Source organism: Halichoerus grypus, chromosome 14, assembly GCF_964656455.1.
Source record: "Halichoerus grypus chromosome 14, mHalGry1.hap1.1, whole genome shotgun sequence".
Taxonomy (NCBI): Eukaryota; Metazoa; Chordata; class Mammalia; order Carnivora; family Phocidae; genus Halichoerus; species Halichoerus grypus.
In genome coordinates this window covers 47,007,980-47,028,922 of record NC_135725.1, presented here as the reverse complement: position 1 = coordinate 47,028,922, position 20,943 = coordinate 47,007,980, and the positions used below count along the sequence as shown (strand labels likewise).

The 20,943-nt window shown below is 40.9% G+C and overlaps 1 protein-coding gene across 4 annotated transcripts in view; it reads right to left on the bottom strand.

Moving 5' to 3' along the window:
* FOCAD (focadhesin) overlaps window positions 1–20,943 on the bottom strand; it is a 309,238-nt gene that overhangs the window by 63,470 nt on the left and 224,825 nt on the right. For all 4 annotated transcript variants that reach the window (XM_036082633.2, XM_036082632.2, XM_078061288.1 and 1 more), the window contains 6 exons: window positions 20,735–20,823; window positions 16,741–16,785; window positions 12,029–12,137; window positions 8,474–8,590; window positions 5,668–5,906; window positions 2,392–2,481 (listed from right to left, as the gene is read on the bottom strand). In XM_036082633.2, coding sequence (XP_035938526.1) covers window positions 2,392–2,481; window positions 5,668–5,906; window positions 8,474–8,590; window positions 12,029–12,137; window positions 16,741–16,785; window positions 20,735–20,823 — 689 coding nt within the window. The remainder of the gene's footprint in view (window positions 1–2,391; window positions 2,482–5,667; window positions 5,907–8,473; window positions 8,591–12,028; window positions 12,138–16,740; window positions 16,786–20,734; window positions 20,824–20,943) is intronic.

Here is a 20,943-nt window from a genome sequence, read left to right as displayed (position 1 = left end):
TTCTTAATCTGTAAACCAAAGCGATGAGTGTTCCTGTTTTAGTATCAATATTTAGACTGTCATTGGGGCTGAATGACAGGAGAAACGGATATGAAAATGCCTAGCACAGTATGCGGCTGCTTGGTATCAGCTGAACTGAAACCAGAGACAGAGCCACAAAGCATTAGGAATGACAGAATACTAAACTCCATTAACTGTAGAAAGAACGGGAGTTTGAAGAAGATGGAGAGTTTCTTGAAGGATCTGGGCTTTTAACTGAGCTCTGAGAGACAGGCAAGACTTTACTAAATGGACGGGAAATTTCTGATGACCCTACTCTACTTAATTCAGCAGGATTAGTCCCTAACTGGGCCCACCCTTTCCTCTCCCAAACACAGCTGATCACTAAGGAGGTAAGAATCAAGAAAGAATAATGAAGAAATAAGAATCTTCTCAATATAAAAAGTTAACGGGTAATGTTACATGTCCTTACACACATGAGGTTTGTTATATGCATAAATACCCACACTGTGGACAATTCAGTTATCGCTATGGTTCTCCTTCATTCAAACAAACTTCCGGCAGACTAGTGGAGATAATATATGTAAGTCATTTCTGATTGTTCCAACTGGCTGAAAGCCTACAGTAAGTTGATCCACAAATTTGTTCCCAGCTTTGTAATACCCTGAGCTATAGCTGTGATGAATACCTTTGGGGGAAGGCGGGGCAGGGGGAGAGAAATTTATCTTACTCCTTGGTTGTAAAAGGCAACACCACCAACACATGGATTGGGCTCCAAAATATCAACTCTTCATCAGACCCGGTAACAGCTAAATGGCCCTATCCCTTCCATTAATCATTTTCTACATTCAAGAGACTTCAATCATGCCACTGAACTCTCTTTTCCCATATTCAAAACCACACTCTTAAAACGTCTCATTTCATCTCTAAAGTGTTTCATGATAAACTGGGTGGATGTCAATGATTCTTATCTGATCTTAGCCTGCATCTGAAAGAAGATCCTGTAACTACCACCAACGAAGTGAAGATTTGACTTTACCTACTCATAATGAAATATTTGAGATATGCAGTTACTTCTACTACTCTTTTCTCAGTCTGAACGTAACAGGCTAGATGACATGAATGTAACTTTAGATCCTAAGTTCCTAAAGGCCACAAATGTGAACAGTCACATTGGAGCAGTGCCTGTAACAGCAAAAAGTAAATGAGTTAATAAACTGGAGGTTAGTGCTTATAATTTGTTGAGTTTTTTAGTAACAATGAACACCAGAGGATCTAAACTAGAGTTTCCAAAACACGTGGAAGTCCAAAAAGATATAACGTAAGTCCCCAACTGTGTTAGTATTTCAGGAAGTCTAATAAAACTATATTCTCCCACACAATTCACAGACCAATTAAAACATTAAATGTCTCACTAAATGACTATGCTTAACTTGTTATTGAGGTATTCTTTTCTTTTTTTTTTTTAAGGTTTTATTTTTAAGTAATATCTACACCCAACGTGGGGCTTGAACTCACAATCCCTGGTTTAAGAGTCACGTGCTCTACCAACTGAGCCAGCCAGGTGCAAGACATTCTTTTCTAATTATTCCTTTCTGTTTTTTTGGTTACCTTTCACGACTGGAATAATAAATTTATTTTTTATTTATTTATTTTTAAAGATTTTATTTATTTATTTGACAGAGAGCGAGCTAGCGAGAGAGGGAACACAAGCAGGGAGAGTGGGAGAGGGAGAAGCAGGCTTCCCGCGGAGCAGGGAGCCCGATGCGGGGCTCGATCCCAGAATCCTGGGATGACCTGAGCTGAAGGCAGACGCTTAACGACTGAGCCACCCAGGCGCCCCTGGAATAATACATTTTAAGATATTTAGTTTAATAGACAAAATCTTTAAAAAGCATGAAGTCTGTGGTGGGGCAGGGAGAAACGATTAATATTGAGGAGTTTGGGAACCCCAGATGTACCCTATATTTGTTTCCGTTTTGATTCTTCAGTCGTTGGATTTCACACGGGAAATCTAAATTATGGGTCAAAGGTTCTCTTCGTCCAATCAAATTCAAAGAATAGTTTCAACTATTTTAAAAAGGTTAAGTCATGCATATAAGTCTCCAGATACATGCCTCATATGGTAAGTACAAGACAGAACTAAGGTATTAATAACTTAATGACAGCCATGAAATGACATTCCGTTGCTTTGTAACGAAGCAAACGGTCTATTGCTGAAACATGGTTTTTAGAACAAGTACCTTTAATTACAGGTTCTGATTATTACTGAAAACTCTTTGCAAAGGAATTCAAGATCTAGTCCTACGACTATTTCACGATTGAATGCAAAGCGTATGGCAGAGAAAGATTCAGTCTTCAAATATCAGAGAGGAAATGGAACCAACATACTTATATTCAAGACTAGGATCAAAGCAGCAATTTTCTAGGGCATCCAGAGACTTCATCAGAAGAAGGTTCATCTGTTGGCCAGATATATCGCTGGGCAAAGACCAAGAGGAAAAATTCAGTTACTTAAAATCATGCAAATGTCCAAAATACTATATTTCCTCTTAATATTTTACTGAACCTTCATTTAATTAAAAAAAAACCATAAGAGTAACAATAATATTGATGAGTCACATATACTTATTTTGCAGGCAGAGAAACGAGTCAGAAAATTTATTTAATAACTGAGTTCCTAAACAGTATAATCACTTGTAAACCAATAAACTCAAAAACTGCTACTTTTGTATTTCCTCAGCCCATTCAAATTTTAAACCACTGAAAAACAAAAAACCAAAATCAGAATTCCAGAAACATTTCTAAGAATGCTAACGTGATTTTCTTCAGAATATCTTACAACCCGTGAAGCTGAAATTAACAATAATCATTCCAAAATCTCTTTCTTGCAAAGGTTACTTCTGATTTCATGTCTCAATTGTGAAGGCTGTTCTTGTCCTTCTTCCTACATTTGTTTTTTCAGAAGCGGGGGGGGAAACCCAGCCATGTATTTTTCTACCTTTAGAGAGTAATTGATGTGGTTTTGCGATGGTCTTGGTGAGAACTAGGACTTCTACAGTAAAAGAAAACTTAAAAGTGGTTCTATGGCTGTTTTTTCAGGCAGTTGTGGGCTTCATCACCAACACTTGACTGTTAAGGGGATCCTAACAGGTCAACCGTCATGCTGCTCCCTCGGACCATGCTCAGTGGAATGCAGCCCCAGGAATGCCAACCAGCCACAGGACACTTTAAAAAATGTCTTCCCAAACCGAGAATATAGTGGTTTTGCCTGAGGTGAAGGATTACATTTTGCAATGAGCGCGCGCGCACACACACACAGTTCAAATAGCTTTGACTAAGTCCTATTATAGTTGTTCTCTGGAGTAAAATATACTTAACTATTCCAAACAAATGCTGAAGAGATCCTACTAGTATCCTCTGGGAGTTATGACAGAAGCAAGCTCAGGAATAATAACGTTTTTCTGAATAAATTCTAGACTGGAATTGAAATTCAGGTGACTCTTTCATAAGCCATGGCAAAAAAATGGATTGTCATGATTCTCTTCTACAAGGTGATTTTTCATTCTTGAGCCCAACATACTGTCCTAATCCTGTACCCCTGAGGGGGTCATGCTGGGCCATTTACTGGATGTCACTGACTATTCAGAGTCAACAGCCCTCAAAATGATGAACTTAATTTTAGAAAAATGGAAACTTCCTCCAAAAATGTCATTCTCTAGTGACATTGTCATTATCTAGTAAAATACTCACCAGCACCAAAAGGCAAACATTTCAGATTCCTCTGCTCCGAGAAATTAGGAAGGTGGGAACCGTGAATAACTACACTGGTGGCTAGAGTGCTCAAAACACTGGCCAAAAGAGGAAGCATGCTGTCCAAACAGATCATTAGAGCAAAGTGAACATTTGCACTGATTCTGAGGGCATTTGGCCTTGGAAAGAGCTGCCTGGTTTCCTTCCCCAGGCTCTCCTGCGGGTGCAAAGTCAAGTGAGAGAGAGACAGGGGCGGAAGGTAATCTAGGAACTGGGATGAATCCTTCAGGTTTCTCCAGGTAGCATGATTAAATTAACTGCAAGTGCAAGCTTGTCAAGCCCTAAAACCAGCAGCCTCTCATCCTAAACTAAGGAAGAGGGTAGCCAGAGCCAAGATAGGATGAAATGAGTTGCCTGGAATTAAACTGCCATGGCTCATTTTTAGTTGTAAAACGCGTGGCTTGAAAGATACTGAAGAAAGAGCATGAACACAGATGGTGACGAAATTGCCATTTGTAGCAATAGTAGCAAAGGGGGAAAAAAATCACTTTCAAGTTTCAAGTCTTGAAAAAACATGTTGCGTTCTGTCACACACACGAGATATGTAACAGTCAATTCACATGCAAAGGGCAGCCTTTTGTTCATGTCCAGAACCAGGCCTATAAATATGAATGCTGGTCAACAGAACAAACCGAACATTCTAGAAACGTTTTCATTTATGATCACAAAGATGAAGCCAATCTTCCCAATCATCTGACAGATGTTTCCAAGAGCTGAAAATGATCATCTGACAGTATTTCCCTAGATCAATAGCAGTTCTCATAAAGGTTTCACATAATGGTGTTTGCACAAAGCTATGTAAATTACAAGTGCAAACTTAACCACCGGTTTCAAACTGAAATCTAAATATAGCATAATGTCATCCAGTTTACCCACATCGACACCGTCTCTTGGCTTCGGACAGACCGTTAATTTCTGCCAACCAGGGGAGTTTAAGGACATGGAACGTCACAACAGGATGCCTCTCCCAGCTATCCTATTTCCAGTGTGGGGGGAAAATGAGGCTGAATTCCAAGTCAGTGCACATCTAAATATTCATGATATTCAAATATTCATGTTGTACCACACACTGCAATCAACCTGGGTATATAAAATTCTAAGACTTGTTACAAAATAAAGAATAAATAGGACGGACAACACAACCAAAGTAGATTCATGCACAAGAAAACTTTCCCATCTAGTGGAATTTTCCACCTGGGTCGTTGATACTCAGCTCCATTCAAGGGTAAAGCTAGCAGTCCAAAACTGAGCAAACGGAATAAAGCACACAGTATAATATGCACAGATTAAGACTCTTTAAGGATTATAAAAATGTAGCCAGGGCACAGGATAAAAGCAATCTTTAAAACTGGGTACATAGAGTTCTTAGGTGATCCGGGTGATTCCCAGCGCCCTCAGGCAGCAGGGATATTCCAATTTTTTCCTCCCATTTTATAGTGATATCAATAATCAACAATTATTTTCACCCTTGGAAGCCAGGGGAAAAAGCAGCTTTTTATTTTTAGCACCACGAGATTACACTTTTCCTCATATCTCACATATGAGGATATAGATATCCTCATATCCATTACATGGATTTTTCCAGGGTTTTCAGCTAAGCATGGAATGATGTTAGAGTCACCATCACCTTCATGAGAGCAACCCTAAAAATACCCTAATATCTTTGTGATGGCATTTTGGAAAGACAGATGCCCTCACAAAGGAGAAGAAAGGGTCGGACCTGCCCATTTCAAAAAGTTTAGCAACCACATTATTGCTCGGACAGAATGTTTGGGAACGTGTGTGCCTGCGCATCACGTCCTCTGCCTACATCATCACAAAGACAAAACGGAAGAGTATTTTCATCAACCGTACCTGAGTTTCTCCTCACACAAGCGCGAGAGAAACATCCCCAAAGCAAGGCCCATGTGGATCTGCACGGCTTGAGACTCATCAGCTCTTGGTTTCCCAGGTAACCTGGCAGTCAGCATGTTTAGGATTTCCTCAACCTTCTCTTTGCAAGAAATCATGAAAACTGGCACGAGGAGAGACAAAGCCGTGGCGGCAGCGGAGCGGGCAATCGCGCTAGCTGTGTTTTCACCAGAATAGGATTTCTAGGACATGCCAAAGGAAGAAAACAGGGGTTGGCCTTTGGTTTTAAAACACAAAGGGAGCAGACCTATCACAGAAGCACCACACAACAGGATCAACGGCTCTGAGATCCACCCCCGCCAATCAAAAACATCATTTAAAAAAAAAATCGATTTCTGTGTTTGTCTAGGTAGGTTCCCTTTACACTCTTCCTTCCTGAAACAATTTGCTACTAAACAGCTGATTAATATCCTTTTAAATTTGGGGGATGGGGGGAAGTGTCTTCTTTTAAAGAGTGTGAATTCCCTCACTATAAAGCCTGAAAAAAATTCAGGGTTTTGAAAGCCCACGTGTGTTTATGATTAAAAAACAAAAAAAAACAAAGAAACCCACCAAACCCCTAAGTGAAGTTACCCAACCTTGGAGAAACCACCAAGCTGTATTATAGATGTCCAGAAAGCCAGTTTTCCAGGAGAGAAAAAGAGTGTGTGTGCGGTGGGTGGGGGGGGGGGGTTGTTACAGTTTAGTACGAAGGAAGAAGTACAAGTTTAGCACAGGGACCTATTGGCAGATCTCCCAAAATTTTTGGTGGGAACGCTTCCCAGTAGATGGATTATTTCCTACAGGGGGTTAATTCCTTTTAATTAAAAAGGAAGTTGAAATCCTAAAAGCCTCTGGTTACAAAGCAATAACCAGCTATTCAAAACGAAATGGAGAGCTCTATATGTCCCTTCCTATATGTAATTATGGGAAAAGAAATGAATAACAGCCCTAATAAAATGGCAGGGCAGCTGAGTATGAACAGCTTCTGCAAGAATCCCATGTTAGGGAGCTCCAACAGACATTATATACATTTATAAATATGTCTCAAGTGGGGAAGGAAACCCGTTTATCATTCCGCCACTATTATCCACTTCAAATTTTCAGACACGTCATAAAGGCTGTTCTGTCCCTTGCAATCAAAGCACATTAAAAAGTGCGTTTAATTCTGTACCCATTTGCTCTCTAAGCTTTAGTACTTCAAACAAAATCAAACATGTGCTAAGGTATTCTTTAAGTTAACATAGCATTATTGTAATGACAATACTATTCAAAATGACCCAGCTGATCCAACACTGGAAGTCAAGAAAGTGATTTTCAAATCAGGGCTTCTTTGAAGAAGTAAAATAGTGCAAAAATCACAAAGGTAAGAGGCAACCCTGAGCTGGCTACTAAGGAGATTATTTTTATTCATTTGCAAGAACTAAGCAGCGCGATTAGAAATCTCATAGAATATCCTGTCCTGGTGAATATCTGAACCAGAGCGCTATTACAAAGACCTTGATATAAACTAGTTTTTCGTCCCAACATTAAAGGAATAAGAACACTTCTAACAGCAAACAAATGGATCATAACGCAATGATTTCTTTGAGGAAAATCTACCTTCCAATTTAATTCTATATTATCTACAAGTCATTTGTTTGTCCCCAAGTATAGTTAAAAATCCTAGTTCCAGACCCTAAGGCCCAGATGAATACGTACCAGGTCCTCCCAAAAGCAGGAGGACAGAGGCACGCAGAACGCTGTACAGAGAAGACAAGGTAATGGAGTTTCGGGCTCAATTCATGATCTTAGCAACAGTTCACAACCTGTGCTATATTTTTATTCAAATCGACTATAATCCTCCACCACTCAGCTGATTGTCCCATGATCACTATAATTCCCTAAGCAGTGGAGAGTGATAAGGCAGAACCAAAATAATTCTGGGCAGATGCAGAAATAAAGCATGCACTACAGCCAATGAAGCGGAAATAAAACCTAAACAAAAAAAGTGTGTTTTCACTTTGTTTCAAATCTTAGGATATTAGCATGAAGAAAAAGAGTGACTAAGTGACAGGTGCTTTTTTATGAGCAACAACAATATTCCTTGATATGTATAGAGTATTTCACAGTTTTCAAAACATTTTCCCACAAGTTATATCATGTGATCCTTGCAAATCTTTTGTAAAGTTGGCAAAGCATTAATCTTTACCTTCACTGTACAGGTAAGGAAAATAAAATGATGGGTTAAGTATCAGGTCAACAGTCACAAAACCAGTAAGGGGTGGAGCTGCGACTACAATCGTTACAGATCATATTGTTCAATTGCCTCATTTTACACGTAAGGAAACAAAGGTCTAAAGAGATTATGTGAACTGCCCATGGTCACATATCCTGGAATTTAAAAAAAACTACAAGTAGAAACTCAGGGACCCCAATCTTTAACCAATGTTTATTTCACTACAACTGTAGCTCTTGCCTCTGACTACACATGGGAATAATCTAGAGACCTTTTAAAATACTGATGATGCCCAGGCCCTTCCCTAAGTAATTAAATCAGAGGAGAGGCCTACAGGTCAGTATTTATTTTTTCTATCTATAGAGAGATCTTATATATATACACGTGCTTGCACGCACACACATACACTTCAAGTTCCTCAGGTGATTCCAACGTAAAGCTAAGACTGAGAGTAATCACACTATGGTATGGCTTTCATGTGAACAACTAATATGAGTAGCCTCAACCCTTGACTTTTCCCATCATATTTTAAATTTTATTTCTCAGACTTACATAATAAAACGAGGAGAAAAGTTGTCCTCTGGGTTGGTAATGGCTATCCACAATGACCAGGAGAGTATCAGACACCATGGAAACCCACTCCTTCATTGAAAGGAAATTAGGCTGAACCTGCAGATGAAGAAAAACATGAAGTGAGGGGCAGCTGGGTGGCTCAGTCAGTTAAGCGCCCAGACTCTTGATTTTGGCTCAGGTCATGATCTCGGGGTCCTGGGATCTAGCCCCACGTCATCGGGCTCAGCACTCGGCAGAGAGTCGGCTTGAGGATCCTCTCTCCCTCCCCCTCTACCCCCCTTCCCCTGCTCGTTTTCTCTCTCTCTCTCAAATGAATAAATCTTAAAAAAAAAAAAAAAAAAAAAAAAAAGGAAAAACATGAAATGATAACGGAAAAAAAAATAAAACCTAAATATTATTTCTAGATCCAGGGCACAAACCCCTTCTGTATTAAAGAGTAAAGTGCTACGACCAAAAAGTAACTTCACCCGTCAGGACTTTAGGAGGCAGATAGATATTTGACAAATACACATCCTCAACCTGTGCCCCAACAGGAATAGGATTTACCTTTTATACAAGACAAGCAGAGGTGAGAGGACAGGGGCTGCAAAACAGACCGTGTCCGAGAGCTCTCCGCTGCCCACCTGTGTTTAGTGAGGGTGACGTAGGGGTTAAAGGAGAGATGTGCAGAGAAAGAAACTCAGAATGTCTCATTTCTATGACTTCCCATTTCACAAAAGAGGCAATAAAGCAGCCTACAAAATTCTCATCACCGTTTTTAGCATTTCTGCTTACTATCACCATAGATTTATCATTCTGAATCATCACAATGTGTGCCTAGCTAATTAGGTATGAAAGCATAAATGATCTTCAGTTGGAAAAAGAAAAGGAAAGAGAATGCAAAAAACAACAACAACAACAACAACATGGTGCGCCTGGGTGGCTCAGTCGTTAAGTGTCTGCCTTCGGCTCAGGTCATGATCCCAGGGTCCTGGGATCAAGCCCTGCATCGGGCTCCCTTCTCTGTGGGAAGCCTGCTTCTCCCTCTCCCACTCCCCCTGCTTGTGTGCCCTCTCTCGCTATGTCTCTCTGTCAAATAATAAATAAAATCTTTAAAAAACAACAACAACAATAAAACCCAACTCATTAAAAAGAGACCTTGGTTTTAAAAATCATTCATGGGGCGCCTGGGTGGCTCAGTCGTTAAGCATCTGCCTTTGGCTCTGATCATGATCCCAGGATCCTGGGATTGAGCCCCACATCGGGGCTACCTGCTTGGCGGGAAGCCTGCTTCTCCCTCTCCCACTTCCCCTGCTTGTGTTCCCTCCCTAGCTGTCTCTCTCTTTGTCAAATAAATAAAAAATCTTTAAAAAAAATAAAAATAAAATAAAAATCATTCATGACTGTGGATGTCAAAAGCATCTGGGGGCGCCTGGGTGGCTCAGTCATTAAGCGTCTGCCTTAGACTCGGGTCATGATCCCAGGGTCCTGGGATTGAGCCCCGCACTGGGCTCCCTGCTTGGTGGGAAGCCTGCTTCTCCCTCTCCCACTCCCCTTGCTTGTGTTCCTGCTCTATCTCTTTTTCTGTCAAATAAATAAATAAAAATCTTAAAAAAAAAAAAGCATCCATACACTCACAGGGTCACACTCAGGTGGTGGAAACGACAAAGGTCAACGCAGTGGTAAGCATCCTTGGAATTAATGCCTTGACTCAAAGAAGGCCTTCTTCCTAGGATCTTTGGTTGTTAGTCATATGCAGATTTCAAATAAAGTTTGAAAACCTCAACGTTAATCAAATAATGAGGTCTTGAGTTTGTACTGAATAACAACCAAAGACAAAGTGATGAAGAATAAAAGCAGAGTCCCATCTTTGGGTTGTGTGGCTTCTCGATGTTTTGTGTAGTATCTGTTACAGCACAGAACAAAAGAGTGGGGAAATAAAGAAGAATAAGATTGCCTGGAACTCAAACTCAGAGCTAGACCCCTGGTTATCACTGGGGCAAATTACCTGCAAGTCTGCCCAAAATCAGGGATCCTAGAAAGGCACATTAACTTTTTAGGTCGTAGATTCTACTTAGCATGTTGTCTCTGCTAAAGTACTCCATGGCTCTTTCAAGGATGTAAAACATCTTTCTCATCATTAAAGTAAGATTCTGCATTTAAAGTTAAAATTTCCTATGGTAACTACACTTTTATGCTTCATGGAATAATTGCTTGGCCCCTTTCCTTTCCCCAAAGGTAATATACATTTGTAGCTTTTGCCACACAGCCTCTATTCTCTTGTTTATTGGTAATGGCACCCTTTGGAGAATTCCCTCCTCCATGATTTGAAGCTTGCTTAAATGCTCAATGAAGCCACCCATCCAACCTGCCCAAGGGGTGGGCACGAGACCCATGGGACCCTAAATCTTGAGTGACAAGCACACCACATGACCAGAGCTGATCCATCCCAGGGATGGTAGTCTACTGTGATGTGTGATGGTTCTCCTAACACTTCCTGTCCCTAATGCTCTTCCCCAAACCCAGTTTTAAACTTTGCCTTCAATTCCATGGGCTTCCGGATGCCATATCCTTCTGCTTTTTTATTTAGATGAGAGTTGGTTCCTTTGCTTGCAACCAAAAAACTCCATCATGAAAAAGGAGTACAGATGGCCCAGAAGACACACTGAGGGAACAGAGACAGGCTGAAGAGCGTTGAATAAAGCCCGGTTTTTGCAGCAAGAAGTCAGATGATGGTTACTATTACTGAGTGCTTAGTATCTCCCAACTGTCAAGCTCCACATATATTCATTCATTTGATCCTCCCAGCAATCCTGTCTGGTGAGTACCTTTATCCCCACTTTACAGTTGGGGGAACAGGCTTTGCAATGGGAACTTACCAACAATAGGCCACAGAGCTAGTGAGTTGCAAGTATTGGGATTTAAATACAGGACTCTCCTACTCCAAAGCCTATGTTTTTTAACCACTCAGCTATATTGTCTCCAGATAATGATAGCTACTAGATAATAGGGCTTAAAAGAAGAATAAATCCATGCCTTTTTATTTTGACAGATATGAATTATCTGAAAAAGTACATTGGAAATGAACATTGGCCAGCTCGCTACATGTTTAATTAAGAAATAAATGCCTTGCAAAAATGAATAGGCACTTTGTCATTGACATCTACAATTAAAATGCAAAGTACAATTTTTTTCAGTCAGTAAACACTACTTATTTATCATTTTTTGACAGCATTGTTCACTTTCAGTGAGCCTAGTTAACCTCCTAAGATTGGTTACCACTGATGTAATCACAAAAAGACAACCCCTGTTGCATAAAATTGGTACCTTCAAATGGAAATGACCACTTAACTGTGATGGAGAAAGCAAAACAGAAGAGCAGCAAGGAAGAGTGTCTGCGGAGCCCCTCAAGCTCGCCGTGGGAAGACCCAACAAGTAGCAGAAGTCGGTGGTGCCGCAGGCACGGGCTCTAACCTCGTAAACTCAGGGCCAGGCTTAAAGAGGCTTCTCACTTTTCAAACGTTGCCCAACTGGTTCAAATCGCCCTTAACTCACCTCCGGGACCCCCTCCGAGTCTGAAGAGAGACTGGCTTCGTGTTTGGATACGATGACAGCGAGGCTGCTTAAGGCTAACAGCGCGTTGCCCTTGACCACTGGGCTCTCCCTGTTTAAAAAGAAAAAAATTCCAAGAGAGGATTTGGGGGCATTAACCGGGAGAAGAGAAGGCATTATTACAGAGAAGGCAGACGAGGCCAAAAAGCACTTCCATTCCTTCACACAGCTTCATCCACACACGTCTGCTTGTGCCCTGATGTCTTCTTCTGACGCTAGCGTGGATTTCTCTCTCCTCATATGGGTATGGTCCTTAGACCTTGGGGGGGGGGGGGGGGGAGAGGTGGTGTGTGTGTGTGTGTGTGTGTGTGTGTGTGTGTGTCCTACAAGTCTAAGCCCATATATCTAAGTTCTTTCTTTCTAAAGTTTTTATTTCATCGTTGGACGCGGCATTAAGTAAGCGATATCTTTCCGTGTCATCTTTGGCAATATAAATTTATCAATTTGTGCTAAAAAACACAAGCGGAGACAGTTAGGTGAGTAAGCGCAGTAGAATGCAAGTGGCCTCTGGCTTTTCTCAGGCACTGGTGTGTGGAAGCAGCTTCCAGTGAGCCACTTCAGGCAGCATGCTTTACCAGCAACCTGCCACACTGGTTATTATAATCATTATCATTATTAGCCTCCCCTTCTTTCCCTCGAGATGGCAAAGCCAGCAACCTTAAGGCGGTTTGTGATATAACTTAGAGACCCTAGGTAAGGTGCAAAAAAAAAAGGCCTGTTTTTAAACTATCTGGATGGACAGTTGCCCTCCCATATTATCCAAATGGTGGTTTTCTATTAAGAGCAACAAAATCTTAAATGTGACTTCTGGATTTAGTATCAAGAAAACTGAACCTTTTTGAATATACTTACCACCTGAAAATGAACATTTAATATTATTCCATTATTCCAACGTGATTCTATAGAAGAAAATCTTCAGTGCGACACTGATGAGATGTTCTTGGCTGGCCCACCTCCATCATAATAGAACACCCAAGCCCTCGGATGGTTCCATTCTGTCCCGGTTGGGGGTTCCCATAAATACAGAGACTGTTTCCCAAAACCTGGACTTGAGACCTGAACATGAACCTGTGGGTACGTGCTAGAATGGCTCCTGCTCACCCCAGTACAGGAATGGAACAGATCTGTGGGGTGGGGAGACTTCCAGCCCCGCTCCCCGTGCAAGCTAAGGACCTCCAGTCCCAGGCCACGGTCATGACAGAACCTGTGAGTTATGGGTATTCAAAGGTGAGTATACATACACGTTATTGCATTTTTGCTTCCACTGGGTAAGAATGGGATTCAGGACTTGCCATGATCAAGTTCCACCATCTACCTATTCACGGAATCCCTTCTGCCTTCTCGCTCTCCCACCTTGGGGTGGTTAAACTCAGTGAAGGCTTGCTCTGCGAACTTGTTCATTCTGTTCACTTCTGCTTAATTCATTCCTCTATGAGGCCTGCCATAATTTGGTAACACAACAATCTTTATATTGGGGGACAGGGTGAGAGGAGAAAACAGGAGGAAGACCTGAAGGCTAAGCAGATGCCTTTAACCTAGATTTTGCTAGAGTTTTGCAGCGAGGATCACTGGGATATAGATAATAATAAAACACCAGGAAGCGGGGCAAGGTCTGGGCATTCCAAGGCACCAGAGCCCTAACATCACTTAACAAAACCAAAATTGAATCTTCTATTTCTAATATGATCTCTTTCCTTTAGCTGAGAATATCCTGAAGCCTGTCCTGCTACAAAATGACCATGAATCCTTAAAGTTACATTAAAAAAGAAAAGTTTCAAATTCTCAGTGATCTGACAATTTGATCCCTGGGTTTTTTTTTTTTTACCCTATAGAAAAACTCAGATTGTCACCAGAAATCGGGTATCAAATAATTTAAAACAAGGATATTAGACAAGATGACATGAAAAGCCCTCTTGTAACCCTGAATTCCGGGAGAACATTTAGCCTCCGTTTCAACACAGAGACCCCAAGTGATTTTGTTTCAGAAGTTTCACTGGTCCTGACATTCCGGAACACATATTGTTCTTGTAAAATGGAGAAAAATGTATTTAAAGTCAGTAGTAATTAGACCTTTGCTTGCAGACTAAATGCATATTTGGACATTAATCTTTGAATAGAAAAAAGTATGTCACAGTCCACACAGTGAATGCTCGGGCCAAGCTACACACTTCCCAAAGGTGCTGTGACTAGCTCTTGGTCAACTTTGCATTCCCTGCATGCCTAGCACAGTGACTTATGGAGGGGAGACACTCGATACGTATTTAGTGAAACAAATTCACGGAGGAGCCTGCCAGGTGAAAATCTACAACCAGTTCAGCAAAAACCCATCAGCTTGTGGATCAAATAACTATCCCCTACCAGTCGGGCAGTAGTAACTAATTTGCATAATAACATGTCAGCATCAGTACAGTATTTACCTAGGCAACACCACTAGCATTTTAATTAAACTGTCCTTTGGAACAAACTGATGCCATCAACCTAATTAAAAAGCGCAGGGAAGGATGAGCTACAGTGATGCTTTCTTAGGGACAAAGTATACATTACATATTAGTAAAGTGACCCAGTCCTTTGGGGATTTTCATCTTCGGGTTCAGATCTATTTCATTAATAACAATGAAAATAAACTTACATCAATCATCAGGGTTTATCTGTGTTCTGATTCTCCCTTAGCCCTATCCTTGATGCTTTAAAACTGCTCTTAAATGAGCAAATCAGTCTAATCCTGTGACTGGTGTTTTACTTCCTGCATTTAACTTACGGCTCAGAACAAAGTCAGTCTTACAATGGTTCCAACCAGCCTGTGTCAGCCATGATCCAAGAAAGGGAAGGCTAAGCTGGCAGCAGGTGGTGGTGGTGGTGGGGTCGGGGGGGGGGGGGGGGTCTTCCCATGGTTGGAGGAAGCCGGTGGGAAAAAGTAAAGAGAGGGAAGCAGAGTGATTTTTTTCTCCCCCTGCACTATCATTAATCTCTCAGCCTCCGAACCTCACTTGCTGTCATACCTACTATTGTCAGCATTGCTTTAATAAGATAAGGTCTATAAAATACTTTGAAATTTTTGATGAAAAGGTTTAGCACCATGAGAACATGAATTATTTTTATTCCCTACCACTGAGAATGTGAACACGCTCTTCTTAGGTATTAGTCATGAAACGATGCTTTGCAAATCTGAAGATTAAAATCTTGTTGAAATAAAATTTTAGAATGGAAAATGCAAAAGCTACTAGAGAGGCAAAATTATAGTCTAATAGAAAGCTGCTAGATTCTTCAGCGTTCACGTTTTTTTGCTGCAAATGTCAGAGCGCTGTTTTTAACAGGATATAAGTAGGCTACATAATGGAACAAACTATGAAAGGTAAAGGTCAAAGACAGCCGCCGACCCAGCACCCCCTCCCCTCCAATATGCAGCTGAGCGCTCCCCCACTGTGTCTGCAATTCACCAAACTGGATAAGCAGACACAAATGAGTCCCTAGCGAAGCCTCTCTGTACTTTAGTTTTCATTTTGTCAACAGATATGTCAACAGATATTTCCCAGGGCCTCCCACAGAACTGAGTGCCGGGGAGGATTACCACCTTTATCTCCCTTTATTCAGAAGACACGAGGCTGAGTAGTGATCATGTACTGTGATCAGACTTCACAGTTATGTGCCTACTTAAGAAATTACTGGTAGAAAGCGAACTCTAAGGTAGATCATGTTCTTTGGTGTTTTTTTGTTTTGTTTTGTTTTTTAAGGTCAAACCTATTTAGCCACGGAAGGTTCTGGGACATGATAGGGATAAACTATACTGCAATTAAATATGTCTAGATAATGTGGACACATGAAATCCCCTAGGTCTAAGGTCAATCCATGTTATTTGGTGGATAAGAAAAAAGGAAGTCCTACAGAAAGGGCAGCAGCTAAAGGTGATGGTGAAAGGGAGAAGCGGCAGTAACTGACATGTAACTTACTGCCAGAAACAATTACTCAGCTTGTTAGCAAAGGAACCTGAAGAGATTGTTCCCAGCAAGTTCATTAGGGTATAATTTTCTGTTGAGAGTTGGCTTAAGATAAATAAAAAGCCTCAAGGTGGTAATACTCGTTATTTTTGTTAAAACAACCATAAGGATATGATTGAAACTGCCATTTTCATGGGACTTCACGCTCGTTTTGGGTATTTAAAAATTGAATTTTTAGATACCCTGGACCCCGTAACACAAAGGGAATGAAAGGAAGTACTACTCTAATTTATTTCCTGGCTCACAGTTGAGATTTAATAACCTATTTGTAGAACCCACATAATTCACATTAGCAAGAATTTCTCCTTCCCTCAGCAGCCCCCACCCCTGCCGCAAACCAAATGAGAATCCTTTAAATCTAAGTCAAAGCACGCGGCACTTTGTTAGGTGTACAACAAGGGCATGACCTCCGTGACTCTTGATGTCGAAGTCATGTTTGTATTGATTCCTCTGTATTCTCACAAAAAGACATTACCTTAAGAATTAACACAAGAAAGGACAACAACTGATTTTTTTTTTAAATAATGAAAAAAATCCTTTAAAATCCTTAAAGTTAGGACATACCCTAAAGGGAGAAATGGTATGCACTTGCCAGGAAAAACAAAACAAAACAAAAAACGTTTAAAGAAAATTTTTGGTAAACGAATAAATGGATCTTACTTGGCCGCCGCCTTGGTGATCTCCTCAGTCAACATGTCTCGGACCCTGCAATAAAGATTGAAAATAGGTGCAGGAATTGATGTTGGAATAAGAACTCCATCTTTCTGCTTACCTGTCAATTAATAAAAACCTCTGGCAATGACTCCAGATCCTAAAACTCTATATGTGGAATTTTAGTGTTAGGTGAAAAACCTGTAATAGGAGCTTTCCTTCAAGGACTTTCCCCTGCCTATTCCTTAGGTCACTTACTGGAGGCGGGGAAGGAGGGGACTGTAACTGAGGAGGGACACATAGGCAGTGTTATGATGGTGTCACCTCTTAAACTGAGTGGTGGCTACACAGGTGTCCTTTATGTTTTATTTTATTCTGCTATGGGCTAAATGTATGTGTTCCTCCAAAATTCATATGTTAAAATCTAAACACCCCATGTAGAGTTTTTGGAGGTGAGGCCTTGGGGAGGTCATGAGGGTGGAGCACTCCTGAGTGGGATGAGTGGGATGGGTGCCCTTGTAAGAAGAGACAAAATGCTTGCTTTCCCTCCTGTGAAGATACAAGGAGAAGGCGGCCACTCGCACACCAGGAAGCAGACCCTCCCCAGCACAACATCTCCTGGCACCTCGATCTGGATTTCCCAGCCTCCAGAAGCATGAGAAACAAATTTCTGTTGTTTAAGCCATCCATCCAGTCTAGGGTATTTTAGCTATAGCAGCCTAAACTAAGACATTCTCTGGTGTTTTGCAGAAGAGCTCACTAAAATAGCAATTTACTATGTCCAAATTGTAGATAATGGAATCGTCACTATGTACGTATAGAAAATAAAATTTAAAATGGTTATAGAATCACTCTGGAGCCGAAAGAAAGTAATTACACGTGTGGATTGGAAGATAGCATACATACTCAATTCAAATATTCACCAGATAAAATTTCTTTTCAACATAAAAGCCTGAGTTCAAGAACAACCATGGACTGCCCTATTTACATTTTTGAAGAAGAAGCAATCATGGATATTTTCACTATACACTTCAAGTTTCATAAGCTCAAACTTTTTATAAATATAAAATTTTTGCAAATATGTTATAGCTGTATTATTTTCATTGGAATACTAAAGAATCTTAGCAATCAGCACTCTCTGAGAATGACTCGATCTTCAGAGCCAAGTTTTTTGTTTTCTTTTTTTTAAGATTTTATTTATTTATTTGAGAGAGAGAATGAGGGGGGAGGATCAAAGGGAGAAGGAGACTCCCTGCTGAGCAGGGAGCCCGATGCGGGACTCGATCCAGGGACTCCAGGATCATGACCTGAGCTGAAGGCAGTCGCTTAACTGACTGAGCCACCCAGGCGCCCCAGAGCCAAGTTTTTGAAACAGTTGCGAACACTGCTCCTACAGACCATAAACTTGCATTCCTATAAAACTATGTGACAATAGATTTCTCTAAAATGTATTGTCCTATCTCAGTCTTCCTAAATGGACTACAGTGCATTCAATGCGTTTTTTTTTTTTTACTGGTCAGTGTGGATATTTACAAATGATGACCTGCCTATAGTTCTATGCTGGGGCAAACCTTCTACATGTGGGCTAGTTCCCACCTCTTACCTACCGGCTTCTGTCTGCCGCACCTCCAACTGCTCCTTCTCTACCTGTGTAACTCCCCCTAGCAGGTGGACACACGGTAATATCTACCATCTTCAAAGAAGAAAAAACTCTCCAGCGATTGCCCCATTTCACTGCTTCTCATACATCAGAATTCATTTAAAATAGTTCATCTCCTTCCACTCTTTCTAGACCCTTCTATAATCTGGCTTTTGTGCCCCAGCTCCACCAAAACAGCTCCTGTCATGGCCGCCAAGGACTTTCAAAGAGGCCAAGTCTTTCCCGATTCTCAGTCTCCACCTTTTGCAGCCTCATAGCAGCCTTTGACACAATTGGTTTCTCCTTTCTCAAAACACTTTCTTGCCTCGGTGTTTCAGATTCCATTCTTTCTTGGTTTTCTTCCCACATCACTGACCACTGCTTTTCCCTGTGCTTTATTGGTTCCCTCTTCATCTGCCCCATGTCTAAATGTTGAACTGCTCTGGGCTCTGTCCTCTGACCTTTTCTCTATCTTTACTTACTCCTTAGGTGATCTTATCCAGCATCGTGATTTTAAATGCAGTTGATATGTTGGTAATTCCCAAATTTATATTTTCAGCCCTGATCTCATCTCCAAACTCTACACTCATATTGTCAATGACCTACATGATATCTCTAAATTGGAGGCCTAATTAGCAAGTCCCAAACCTGATTCCTACCCTACACAGGCCTGGTTTTCTATTGTCTTACCCAACTCAGTAAATGGGAAGTTCATACTTTTAGTTATTCACAGTCAAAATCTTGGAGTTATCCTGGATGCCCATCTTTCTGTCACATTCTTCATTCTATCTCTCTATTTTGGAGAATACAGCCAATATACATACCCTACCAAATGATCATTTTTAGAAGATGAACCTCAAATTATATGTAAAAGAGAATCACAAAGAGGAAGCAAAATTCAAATTCTTAACCTCTAATCTTAAATTCCATGTCCTAATGTTTTAAACTGTGTTGCTATTTTGAAAGTTAATCTAGAAAATGCAACTTAGAATAGAATTACTTAAACATACATACACGCACACACCTTCTGTTTTTCTACAAATGCCAAGCAGTAAACAAAAACCTAAACTCCAGTAAGCTTTGAATAGATTTTTAGATTTAAGAAACCTGGTGGCTATAGGCAAAGCAATTTAGATTCTAGGCACTTTACCTAGATTTAGGTTGCTGCCACATTAATCTGACAAGGTATTCTTCCTAACCCATGTAACAATTTAAATTGCTTTCAATGTGCCAGCATTTACACATTTCTAGCTAATACAGTAGGAATTCACCTGGGGACGTCTGCCAAAAAAATTAAAACCCTGATGCCTTAAAGGTACTCCTAATAATGAAGATGTCTTGGCGGGGGGGGGGGGGGGGGGAGAACGGGAGTAGAGTAGAGGGGTATTCCTTGATTAAATGGAAGTTGTTAGGAAGGCAATGTATTGAGTGAGAAAACAGAATTTTTCCTTTGAAAGCATATGAAATAATCCGTTACAAGGGGGAAAAGGGAAAAGCAACCCATTTTCACGCTGCCTTAGAAAACCATTTTAAAAATTATTAAAATTCATTGAATAAAGCTCTACTTGTTAGACCTGGAAAATCCACCTATTCAGGCTCTTCACCTTCGGGCATGTATATAAGTTAAAATCCCCCACATAAACCTTTATTTTTATTTTATTTTATTATGTTATGTTAATCACCATACATCACATCATTAGTTTTGATTCATTGTTTGCGTATAACACCCAGTGCTCCATTCAGTACGTGCCCTCTTTAATACCCATTACCGGGCTAACCCATCTCCCCACTCCCCTCCCTTCTAGAACCCTCAGTTTGTTTCTCAGAGTCCACAGTCTCTCATGGTTCGTCTCCCCCTCCGATTTCCCCCGTTCATTTTTCCCTTCCTACTATCTTCTTCTTCTTTTTTTTTTTTTAACATATAATGTATTATTTGTTTCAGAGGTACAGGTCTGTGATTCAACAGTCTTGCACAATTCACAGCGCTCACCATAGCACATACCCTCCCCAATGTCTATCACCCAGCCACCCCATCCCTCCCACCCCCCACCCCTCCAGCAACCCTCAGTTTGTTTCCTTAGATTAAGAATTCCTCTTATCAGTGAGGTCATATGATACATGTCTTTCTCTGATTGACTTATTTCGCTTAGCATAATACCCTCTAGTTCCATCCACATCATTGCAAATGGCAAGATTTCGGTTTTTTTGATGGCTGCATAATATTCCATTGTGTGTGTGTGTGTGTGTGTGTGTGTGTGTGTGTGTGTGTATATATATATATATAAGCTGTAAACAGTGGGCCCATCCCCCCTCATCGTTCGTTTCCCATGAGGAGCAATGAGTAGCGGGTCACCATCCCCTTACCAGAGCCAGGCTGTGCCTTTTTTGTACTGCACCTCCTCGGGTCCTTCTTTCCCGTGTTTCAACTGCAAATCCAGCTCTCCTGTCCTGCCCTGCAGGACACACAGCATAAATCGGCATGCAAACCCTATGGCTGAAACGATCTTAGCATTTCTTTGTAAAACACTGATAACCGATGTAGCCTTTACCTCTTGGCCGCCAGTGTTCCTAAT